This window comes from Cheilinus undulatus, linkage group 6 (assembly GCF_018320785.1).
Source record: "Cheilinus undulatus linkage group 6, ASM1832078v1, whole genome shotgun sequence".
In the NCBI taxonomy this organism is placed as follows: Eukaryota; Metazoa; Chordata; class Actinopteri; order Labriformes; family Labridae; genus Cheilinus; species Cheilinus undulatus.
Window position 1 is genome coordinate 473,026 of NC_054870.1, and position 12,682 is coordinate 485,707.

Below are 12,682 nucleotides of genomic sequence, written 5' to 3' on the forward strand. Positions count from 1 at the left end.
CTACAGCTCCAAGACCTCACCTCAAAAAAGTCAGTTCATTGTATAAATTGGAGGTTCCAAATGTTCTTTCTTTGAGGACCTCTTTCATATCGAAGAAAAACGAAGCCCCTCCTCCCACCCAAAACTAACTTTTTTAGTGGCCCTCATATGCTGTCGTTGCCCAACAATCTTGTATGACCATTTTCCATGATGATTTTCACCCGTAACATACACTATATTGCCAAAAGTATTCGCTCACCCATCCAAATAATGTAAACCAGGTGTTCCAATCACTTCCATGTCCACAGGTGTATAAAATCATCACCTAGGCATGCAGACTGTTTCTACAAACATTAGTGAAAGAATGGCTCGCTCTCAGGAGCTCAGTGAATTCCAGCGTGGTACTGTGATAGGATGCCACCTGTGCAACAAGTCCAGTGGTGAGATTTCCTGGCTCCTAAATATTCCACAGTCAACTGTCAGTGGTATTAGAACAAAGTGGAAGCCATTGGGAATGACAGCAACTCAGCCACCAAGTGTTAGGACACGTAAAATGATGGAGCGGGGTCAGAGGATGCTGAGGTCATAGTGCGCAGAGGTGGCCAACTTTCTGCAGAGTCAATGGCTACAGACCTCCAAACTTCATGTGGCCTTCAGATTAGCTCAAGAACAGTGGTAGAGAGCTTCATGGAATGGGTTTCCATGGTAACAGCTGCATCCAAGCCATACATCACCAAGTGCAATGCGAAGCGTGGGATGCAGTGGTGTAAAGCATGCCACCACTGGACTCTAGAGCAGTGGAGACGCCTTCTCTGTAGTGACCAATCACACTTCTCCATCTGGCAATCTGATGGACCAGTCTGGGTTTGGTGATTGCCAGGAGAACGGTACTTGTCTGACTGCACTGTGCCAAGTGTAAAGTTTGGTGGAGGGGGGATTATGGTGTGGGCTTGTTTTTCAGGAGCTGGGCTTGGCCCCTTAGTTCCAGTCAAAGGAACTCTGAATGCTTCAGCATACCAAGACATTTTGGACAATTGACCTATGGCTAAGCCACGCCCCCTCCACTCACTCGGACAAACAATGAACATTCACTGACAGACGCTATTGCAGTTGTCACAGTAGGAGACGTTTCACTGGAGGCCATTGATGATTTTTGGAGACAGAAAATTCACATATCATCTAAAAGTCACCAAAAGGGTCTAAACTACGCATTGGAGTGATATATTAATCATTTTATTGTTGAGAAGATCGGTAAAAGCTTCAGTTACAAGCCAAAATTTACAGGTCCCAGTGCAAACGTGGTACACTGCATCTCGTTGCCATCACAATCTCAGACCACAAGATAGAGGATCAGCATCAAAGAGCCACTGAAGTTAAGGATTTTGGCTCAGAATATGACAAAAATATAACGGCCTTTTTACCATCTTTACCAAGAGTGTCTCTCCGGTAGTTTGCTGCTACAATATTTACACTGAATCAATCAGCATAACGTTTGCTGACCTTTGTAATCTCGGCTTTTACAGATAAGTTCATGAAGCTAAGCTCCAGAAGTTAACGTTAGTTTAACTAGAGTGCTTTGGACAACAGCTAACAATGATGTACGATCACCAAAGAACAAAAACTAGAACAAAAAATGCCAACGAACTCCCAACAAATAACATGACACAATGAAAAACGCAGCTAGGAGCTAACGTTAGGCTAACTTTAGCTAACGTTAGAGAGGTTAAAGATATATTTCTTTCTAGCAAAGTCACAATATGTTGCCTCAAATACGATGTTGGCATACCTTAGAGCAGATGTTGTTAATTTTATTCACGTTAGGTTGATGTTTTGGTCTACTGCAAAACTTTTATCCAAAGAAGACACTTTTCTCGATTTAGATGTGGCTTAGGAAAGGGTAAAAAATACACTCCGTTGCCTAGCCACTCAGGATACCTTGTGTTGGAGTCGCATGTACCCCATGAACACCGTTTGACCATTTTTAAATGTAAATTATCAAAAAAAAAACTCATAAAACCAGACTAAAACTGACTTTCTCCCATTCATTTCAATGGGCGTCCAGGCAGCCGATGTCCGAGTATATTGGAGTGGTATACGGACTGTGATTGGCTCATCGCGTTTGAGGGCGGGACTTAGCCATAGGTCAATTCCATGCTCCCAACTTTGTGGGAACAGTTTGGGGATGGCCCCTTCCTGTTCCAACATGACTGTGCACCAGTGCACAAAGCAAGGTCCATAAAGACATGGAGGAGAGAGTTTGGTGTGGATCAACTTGACTGGCCTGCACAGAGTCCTGACCTCAACCCCATAGAACACCTTTGGGATGAATTAGAGCAGAGACTGAGAGCCAGGCCTTCTGGTCCAACATCATTGTGTGACCTCACAAATGTTCTTCTGGAAGAATGGTCAAAAATTCCCATAAACACACTCCTAAACCTTGTGGAAAGCCTTCCCAGAAGAGCTGAAGCTGTTTCAGCTGCAAAGGGTGGACCCATGTCATTTTAAACCCTATGGATTAAGAATGGGATGTCACTTAAGTTCATATGTGAGGCAAGGCAGGTGAGCAAATACTTTTGGCAATATAGTGTATGTCAGTGGGTTTAAATCCATTTTGAAGGCAAAAGATGCTGAGTAGCACCATTCAGTGTGGAATTAATTGAAAATACAACTTTTTTTTTTCATTCCTTGAAAAGTAGTGATTTCAAAGACATGAGGTTTTGGCCTGACGCCAGCGTTATGTACATCCAAGTTTGACAGCGTCAGAGCAAACAGAGCCCCTCTTCTAGAGAGGAGAGGGAGCATCCAGCTGGTTCTCCTGGCTCAGGTCTAAAGCCTGCATCTCTGATGGTATGGGGTTGCATTAGTGCCTATGGCGTGGGCAGCTCTAACATCTGGAAAGGAACTATCAATGCTGGAAAGCAGAGAGAGCTTTTAGAGCAACATATGCTCCCATCCAGACAACGTCTCTGTCAGGTAAAGCTGCCACTATTTCCTCTCCCATCAGCTGGTCTCCTCAGTTCCTCAGACGTTTACAGACTGTTGTTAAAAGAAAAGAGGATGCTACACAATGGTAAACATGACCCTGTCCCTACTTTTTTGAGACATGCTGCTGCCATTAAATTCATAATGAGCTAATATTTTTCCCTAAAATGTTAAAACGTCTGAGTTTAACATCTGATCTGTTGTTTCTGTTCTATTGTGAACAAATATAGGTTTATGAGATTGTTAGTCATTGAGTTCTTTTTTGATTTACATTTTACACAGTGTTCCAACTTTTTTGGAATCGGGGATGTAAAAGAAATTGCACTTGAATGTTTGCATGATATGTAGAGCATTACATCTTGTATTTTAAGCCACAGTTAAAGAGGACGTATTCAGACTAAATCTAAACATTGAACCTAGCGCTATGTTTAGGCATAGAAATTGCCTTGATGCTCACATGTTCAGTACGTCTCCAGAACTACCACCATTCTCAAAAGTACTACTGTCTTTAAGTGAACTACACTCCCCTGTAGTGCTTCAGTCTCCAAAGATACTAAAGTGACCAGTTCTACCACAGTCCTCAGAGGAACTACAGTCAGCAAAAGTAGACCCCAGAAGAATATCGAGTCCCCAGAGGAGATGCTTCCCCACAGTGACTGGATTATCTCTGCAGCCCCAGGTTTCTAGAAACAGAAGACTGAAGAAAGAGGAGAGAGGAGGCTCTAGAGATGGAGAAATTTACTGTTTTTATCAGAGTAAAAGCATCAAAGAGCAATGGAGAGGGAAGTGACTGACAGGCAGAAATGACTGAGAGCCTCCAGATGTGAGAATCTGACTGACAGACATGAGATGAGCAGGAAACTGATCTGAGCTCTGTTTGTGCCGGTCTGACTTTAAATAAGTGCTTCTGCTGCAGAGAGGAGCTGAAGACTTCCTCTGCAGAGCTATTTCAGTCTGACACCTGGACCTTGTTGTTTTCAAGGAAAAGGTGCGTTTATGAACGTTGGGTTATTCTGGACGCGGAGGCTGTGACGGTCATCAGAGTGAAACTGAGATGAAGTACCCAGGATAATTTTAGCCCAGGCTGCAGCTTAAAACATGATGATTGCTGCACTGATGAAGTCACCCCTCGGGCTGCTCTGCTGCTCTCTGATTGGCCTGCTCACTGGTGGCACCTGTTTCTCTCAGTAACCGTCCAATCAGAGCCTCATAAGAGGGGAGTCTTTGGTGGTAACAAAGGTCAGTGTTGTGAAGGTGTTTATTTTATTTTATTTTTTTAATTTAACCTTTATTTAACCAGGAAAAAAACCTCATCGAGTTTAAAAAATCTCTTTTGCAAGAGTGTCCTGGCCAAGACAGCAGCACATTCAACAGTTATACACAAACACACGCAGTCATCAAAAACAAAAGACAAGAATTCAGTACATTAACAAAGAAAAGTCACAATTTTAGACAGACAATTTTGCTTGGATTGCCCACATGAAAAGGATAAAGTGCATCAGTCAAAACATCTGCAGCCAGATGTGTCTGACTCCAAGTCACTCAATATCACCTTAAAAGTATCCAATGAAACCAGTTCTTTTAGTTTCAGGTCTTTTTGTAGATCGTTCCAAGCATGTGGAGCCGCAAACCTGAACGCCTTTTTTCCCAGTTCAGTTCTTACTTTAGGGACAGACAATAAGAAAAGATCCTTAGACCGAAGATTATAAGATCCTGTGTTCTTCTGACTGATGTAGGTCAGAAGGTGGGATGGGAGCAGACCAAGAATACATTTATAAATAAGAACACGCCAATGACTGAGTCTGCGTGCGGACAAAGAAGACCATCCAACGCGAGCATACAGCAAACAATGATGAGTAAGAGATTTAAAATTAGTGATGAACCTCAGAGCTCCATGATAGACAGTATCCAGAGACTGTAAGCTTTGAGAGGAGGCGTGCATATACAAAATATCACCGTAGTCCAGCACAGACATAAATGTAATGTAATGTGGTTGGTGGGTTTCCATGGTTATTCTGAACTATTATATATATATATATTACTATATTATACTATTATACTAACTCTATGAATTATAGATTCTTAAACCCACGCTTGATCAAGTGGCTGCAAAGTCTGGTCTCTCTAACTTTTACTCTATTTTTTCATATTTTTGTCAACTACTGATGGATATTTCTGCTGGGAGAAGAGTTTATTCAAGAGAGGAGCTTCTTTCATTGAGACGGAACAAATCTGGATAACAACATCCAATTCCAGTGGACATCTTGAGGCGTTTTCGTGGTTGCCATGCTGGTGCAAAGGTGAAGGCTAGGAAATGGAGATATAAGCCCTTTCTTCCATCATCCATTATGGGAAACGTCAACTCTCTGCCCAACAAAAGCTACAAGCTAGAGATATTGGTGAAAACTGAAAAACATACCGTGAATGCAGTCTCCTGTGTTTTACTGAAACCTGGTTGAATCAAAACAACTCGGACTCTACTGTAGATCTACCTGGTTTCACTTTCAGACAGAGATGCTAAAGCTAGTGGCAAGAAGAAAGGAGGGGGTCTGGCTTTATTTGTTAACCAGAGATGGTGTAACTCCTCACACATAACTGTTAAGGGGAAGTTGTGTTGTCCAGATATCGAACCGTTGGCAGTTGCCCTTCCGCCATATTATGTTCCAAGGGAGTTCAGTCATATCATAACAATACTTGTATACATTTTACCCAAGGCAACTGATTTGGTTCCGTGTGATGTTTTGCGTGATACTGTTGCTAGGATACAGACTCAACATCCTGAGGCACTTGCAATATCAGGGGATTTCAACCATGTCAGCCTCTCCTCTTACCTGACTGGATTTACACAGTTTGTTAACTGCCCTACCAGAGAAAACAAAACCCTAGACCTGCTGTATGCCAATGTCAAAGAAGCTTACAGAGCTACTGCCTTACCACCACTGGGCAGGTCAGATCATAATTTGGTTTATCTGCAGACCTGTTACAAACCTTGTGTGCTGAGGCAGCCTGCAGCTAAAGTCAAAATCAGAAGATGGACTCCTCAAGCTAGTGAAGCTCTAAGGGACTGCTTTCAATCAACAGACTGGAATGTGCTGCTGGAAACAGATGAGGACAGTATTAACATTGACAGACAGGTTGATTGTTTTACTGAGTACATCAACTTCTGTAGAGACACAGTCATACCCACAAAGACTGTTCGCTGTTTCCCCAATAACAAACCCTGGATCACAAGTGACATAAAGGCAATCCTCAACCAGTAAAAGAAAGCTTTTAGAGACGGTGACAAAGAACGGCTCTAGAAAGTGCAACATGAGTTGGAGAGGAGACTGAAGATGGCAATACTGGAATACAAAAAGAAGATAGCAAGGAGTTTTCAACACAGCAACATCCTTGATGTGTGGAGAGGAATCATTACCATCTCTGGATATAACAATAGAAAGAAAAGGGAGCCAATAGTGGGTGATGTGGAAAGAGCTGATGAACTCAACCTGTTCTTCAACAGATTTGACACTGTGGACACACCTACTTCCACTGCTGCTCCTCCTTCTACTCCTCAACATATGGAAATCCCCACTATAGCTCCTCCTTCTCCTACACATGTCTCCACAGCTGCAGCCACCTCCCTTCTAGCACCTGTACCCTTCTCTGTCACAGAGACAGGGGTGAGGTTGGAGCTTGGGAGACTTTGCTCTGGGAAGGCAGCTGGCCCAGATGGTGTGTGTCCAAGGCTGCTTAAAGACTGTGCTGCACAACTGTGTCAACCTCTCCACAGGTTCTTCAACCTGAGTCTACAGCTGGGGCGGGTGCCTGCTCTGTGGAAAACATCCTGTATTGTACCGGTACCAAAAATCAAATGTCCGGCTGAACTAAATGACTGCAGACCTATTGCCCTTACCTCACACATCATGAAAACTCTGGAGCGGCTGATTCTACGCCTACTGAGGCTTGAGGTCAAAGGCAAACTCGATTCCCTGCAGTTTGCATACAAAGGACATGTTGGAGTGGATGATGACATCCTCTTCATGCTTCACCGTGCCCTGTCTCATCTGGAGGAACCTGGAGTTTATGTGAGAATCATGTTCTTTGATTTTTCAAACACATTCAGCTCCATCCAACCCACCATACTCAAAGACAAGCTCACAGAGATGGGAGTGGATCCTTCCTGTGTTTCTTGGATCACAGATTACCTGACAGGAAGGCCACAGTTTGTCAGGCTGGGGAACTGTGTTTCTGGGACATTAATGAGCAGTACAGGGGCTCCACAAGGGACAGTCCTGGCTCCATTCCTGTTCACACTGTATACATCAGACTTCAAATACAGCACTGAGTCCTGCCACATCCACAAATACTCGGATGACACTGCTGTGGTGGCATGTATCAGAAATGGGCAAGAAGCAGAATACAGGGATCTGATAAGTGCCTTCAGTGACTGGAGTCACAAAAACTGCCTGCTACTCAACACCTCAAAGACAAAGGAAATGATCATAGATTTCTGCAGATCCAAACCCCCTCTTCAACCAGAGAACACTTGTGGTGTGGACATCGTGGTGGTGACATCGTAAAAATATTTAGGTGTACACCTGGATAATATGTTGGGCTGGTCTAAAAACGTAGACTTCATCTACAAAAAGGGGCAGAGCCGCCTCTTTTGCCTTAGAAGACTCCCATCAGTAGACATCTGCAGTAAGATGCTGCAGATGTTTTATCAGTCTGTGGTGGCAAATGTTCTGTTTTATTCTGCAGTCTGCTGGGGAGGCAGTGGAAAACACAAGGATGCAAGGCGTCTGAACAAACTGGTGAAAAAAGCTGGCTCTGTGGTCGGAACCAAGCTGAACTCATTGGAGGATGAGGAGGAGAGGTGAAGAAGGTGGAGGCCTTTCTGAGGAACATGGATCATCCACTTCATATCTCCCTAAATGACCAAAGAAACAACGGTGGTGGACGGCTACTCTCTCTTCACTGCAGGACAGAAAGATACAGAAGATCTTTTATACCCTCAGCAATCAGACAACATAATTCTACCATAAACAGATGAGACTCCAGACAGATGAATTTCCCTTCGGGGATAAATAAAGTTATTATTGTATTGTATGATTATAGAGACAAATAGGAGCTGTTATGGAGACCTCTGACCCCATTAAACAAAGGAAGAGACAACGGCTGGGGCTTCACGTTCCAAGGGCCCAGGGCATGGGGGACACAAGCCCAGGAGTGGTGTGAATCTACAGCCAGACAGTTGAGGGCCCCACCTCTTTCAGTTAGGCGTTCACTCATACAGGAGGTGTACGGGTACAAATCACAGAGCTGTAGAAATATTTGCCTCCTTCCTGATTTCTTCTTTTTGCATTTTTGTCACTCTTAGATCGTCAAACACATTTTATTAGACAAAGATATTAGGAAATGCAAAATGTACTTTTTTAATGATGATTTCATTTATTAAGGTAAAAGAGCCATGCAAACCTAGAGCTGTAGAATAGTTTTTAGTCAGCCATATTGGAGGGTTTTCCAGCATGAACGGCCTATTTAAGGTCACACCACAGCATCTCAGTCAGATCTAAGTCCAGACCTTGACTAGACCACTTCAGAACCTTTACTTAGTGTTTAGTCCATCCAGAGGTGGGGTCAGGGTCCTGCTCCATAACCCGTGTGCTTGGGTTATGATGGCCCAACATTCTTCAGGATTTTCTGGTAGAGACCAAGATTCATGGTTCCATCAGTTACAGCAAGTGGTCCAGGTGCTGGTCCAGACCATCACACTACCACCACCATGTCTGACTGTTGGTCTGAAGTTTTTTTAATGAAATGCTGAGTAAAGGCCGGCTCAGACTACACACACGTCGTTCACAACGGCACCACGTCAAACTATGCAATGAAACTCTTGTGATTAACAGCGATTAACTACAGAAATCCCCAGATTGATTGTGATGAAAATTGTAATCTTTTGACAGCCCCACAAAAACAAAGAGGAGCGCCACTGTCTCACATGTACAGAGACCGATGTCCCACATCCACATCCAGCCTGTGTTTCCTTTCCTGCGTGTCATTTCCCAGAGGTTTCAGAGGTCTTTGATTACTCTGATCAAGGTTAAAATCTCTGAAATACCCCAGTGTGCTGTTTGCAGCATGAAATGAAAGAAAAACTCAGAGCTGCTGAGGGTTTGGTCGCTCAGGCCGTATCGGCGTGATGCACAGTAGGGTGCCACCTATTTACGGCAGAAAATAAGGCGGCTTGACAACTTCCACCCAACAATATGTGTTTGTTTGGATTGCTGTTTGTGTTTACTCTTTATGGCATCCAAACGTGCTAAAATGTTTAAGAAAGGGGTTAATAGCACTTCTGGACATCACTGCTGTGTGCCCCAACAAACATCCTCAGCTAAATTTAACCCGTCATTGACAGTCAGCTTGGGTAACTCCTGCAAAAAGCCGGTAAACTGCAACCAATCTGCCATCATTCACTGTTCTGTTCTGTGTTCAGTCTCCTGAATGGAAATTTTGGAGCCACCTAAAGCCAAATGCTAAAGATGCTAAAGAAGCCCATTATAAACAAGCCAGAGACTCTCAGTGTTCAGGCTGACACATTACTCATTCCTCAGAGTGCTCAGATTACTTTTTTTTTTAAACAACGTAACATGTGCATTGTACAAACTCCTCAATTTTCTTTCTCTTCTGTGACCACAAAAAGAAAAGGAAAAAGATGCCCTGCAAAGCATCAACACTGTTTCTGTTTCTCTCCTTCCTGTTTTTGTTGATGCAGAGCCTTTCCCAGTGTGTACGTTTCCTATCAGTGATGTGTTTCAGAGTAACACCACCATTCACTGTGCTGCACTCTGCAGTCCACTGAAGTCCACTGACAGTAGAGGTGTACCACAACCAAACATCCCATAGAGCAGGGTAAACACCAGCTCAGCTGTTTAGGAGCTGTTTGAATTGTTTCTACTTTAAGGAGTCTCTGCAGCACCTCAGCACTTTTTCCTCCCTCATCCATGCAGAGATATTCTCTCTTTATTGTAAACATTTCTCCCCTGTCCAACTCCTACTTCTTTATTACCCATAATGCAGCTAGTCCGTTTACAGTTGTGTCTGAGAGAAGTGTTGTTCTGCTGGTAGCTGATAATGTAGCCTGCGGCTTAGACAGGAATCAGAACTGTTTACAGGCAGGACTTTTTTTTTTTCTTATTCTTTTGTTCCTCAGCTCCGGCCAGCGCTGACTTGAGTCATATCGATTGAGGACATTTATTAGCCTCGAACAGCTCCCTCTGGAGAGTTTAAGCCTTTATACTGCTTTTAAAGCACTCACATAGATCTTCAACACCTGGAAACACCTGAAAATAAGTCAGACAGTCATCGGAGGAAAATCTAAAAGGAGAGCTGTGTTCAGAGGATGTGAGAAAAACTAACTTTGTAGCTCTTACTGCTGCAGGGATGGTCACAGTCTTTATAAAAGGGTCAAAGAGACTTTCTCCTCATGTTGAGGACTCTCAATCCTAGTAAAAAGCTTTATCCATCCATCCATGGTCTATACCGCTTAACCCCTTCGGGGTCGTGGGGGCTTGAGCCTATCCCAGCTGTCATTGGGCGAGAGGCGGGGTACACCCTGGACTGGTCAACCACAGGGCTGACATATAGAGACAGACAACCAGGCACGCTCACATTCACACCTATTTAAGTGTAATGTTATGTAAAAAGTAGGTGCCATTTCTAGGGGTGTACTGGTTTTGGTGCATGTATAGTCCACATCCGAACCATTAATACGAGGGGTGGAAAATAAGATGAATATCACTGTATTTACTGTGGATGCCGGTGACTGTAATGCCGGTAAGCATTTGCTAACTGCTGTAATACCACTAATGAAAAAGAGGAAGTAGCCGGCCTGGCATATGAAAACACTCTACAGCTCCAGAGACAGGCACAGCAGCGAGAGCTCCATGATGCATTGTTCCCTCAGCTTTGTCTGAAAGGCAGCAGCTGCGAGACCCACTGCCCTTTTCTCTCTTTCTCTCGCTCTTAATCTCGGTGCATTTTAAAAAAAAAAAAAAAGCCTCCATATGTGAAAGCAGAAAGGCTTGAACACATTACAGTTGCTAAAACATTTTAAAGACTATTTACAGACCCGTAGAAGCATAAAACACCAACAACAACGTCCCCTCCTGTGTTTGCATGAGCTGGTCTGTGATCCTTCACTGACCAACATGAGTCAGGATTTAGCTGGAGTAAGTAAAAATGAAGTGACCTCGCATTTTATAAATCATAATCATTTTAATTTGCATTTTATTTTTTAAACAGGCCATCTTCAATGTAATCCACTGCTGGTTAAATTTATGGTGCACCCCCACCAGGTGGCATGTCCACTTGTTCCCCACTGACCTGCACACACAGGGCTTTAGGGCCAACGGGCCCATGCACAGCTTCCTCTTAGACATTCGTCATCACATTAATAGAACCAAGAAGACAGCAGGTTTCCCAGAGACCTCTGAGTTCTTGTGGGTTTTATCCTGCTGACTCTGAATTTTCATCTTTGCCCAAACCCGTGCATCAGACCAAATGAATCCTTTCTTTAAAAGTCCTGCCTAGTCTAAACGGCCCCGCCTATGAAAGCCTATGTCATGTCCATGTTGCGTACCTGTTATTGTGCTCACGCATGCCCAGCTGCTCCATGCTGACGCTCTCCTCTTCCAACTGTGCTAGGGCCAAAAGAGCACTCACACTAGTCAAACTGGACTCTGGGGGTCAGACTAGGTACAGACTGCCTGGTGTGAGCGTGTCGTTAAAAACAGCTTGTAACCTGAGGTTTGGTCACATGTGACCTGATGACCTTACCTTGACCTGTGCAGGGCGGAGCCAGGAGGACGAGGAGGCAGCAGCTCAGTAGCAGCAGGATGGCAGCAGCTCGGACTGACGACATGTCGACAAAGACGAGCTGCAAGAAAGAGACAGACGTGTTGGTGTCTGACCTGGAGTCAGTTTGTCAGCAGAGGATAAACACACGGAGGCTCCTGAAAGGTGACACGGACACGTCTACAGCTGATCAAAGGTCCGGACGAGAATCTGAGCCGCTCCAGGATCAGCTGTTAACTCACGGGCCGTGTTCACACCCAACTCTTCAATCCAGCCTGAACTCGGCTCCTCTAGCCCTCACAGAGGTTTTCATTTAGACCCAGTCAAGATCCCCTTTGATTGGATGTTTTTATTCTGTATTTAAGGAGAAACAGTTTGATTCTTATATTTTATTTTATTATTCATTTTCCTTTATTTTTACATTTTATTCCAGCTTGAATAAAACAGAAATTTCTTTGTATGTTTTATACTTTCTTTTCTTTTGTATTTTTGTAGAATAATTGTTTTTTCTTTCTGGTTATTAGGTTGCTTAGTGAAGTTTTCCTGAGGTTGAGGCTGCGGCGGAAGAATCGAGCTGTCTTTAAAATGTCAAAAAACCTGGAACAGTTGAATAGAGACTTTCTAGTGGTCTGGCTGCTGAACACTTTTTAAACCACAGTCAAACTGATGATCTGATGATTTATTTGTGTCGTGCCATAGTGAAAAATCATGAAAATTTCTGAGGCGCTTCATAATCTGCTTTCAGAATGTCTGTTGTGTGATTTTAGTCCTGCCTCTTTGGATTTGTTCCATGACATCATTGAAACTGACCAATGAGAGCACAGAGCGCTCAGTATGGTGCTGTCACAGATGTAAACTGACCAAATGACCAAGCTCAGGCAGA

General features: G+C 43.7%; 1 protein-coding gene across 1 annotated transcript in view; it reads right to left on the reverse strand.

Moving 5' to 3' along the window:
* Window positions 1-11,866, reverse strand: part of dlk2 (delta-like 2 homolog (Drosophila)) — a 47,514-nt gene extending 35,648 nt beyond the window's left edge. Inside the window, exon 1 of the mRNA XM_041788747.1 lies at window positions 11,782-11,866. Coding sequence (XP_041644681.1) covers window positions 11,782-11,866 — 85 coding nt within the window. The remainder of the gene's footprint in view (window positions 1-11,781) is intronic.
* Between the last annotated feature and the right edge of the window lie 816 nt (window positions 11,867-12,682).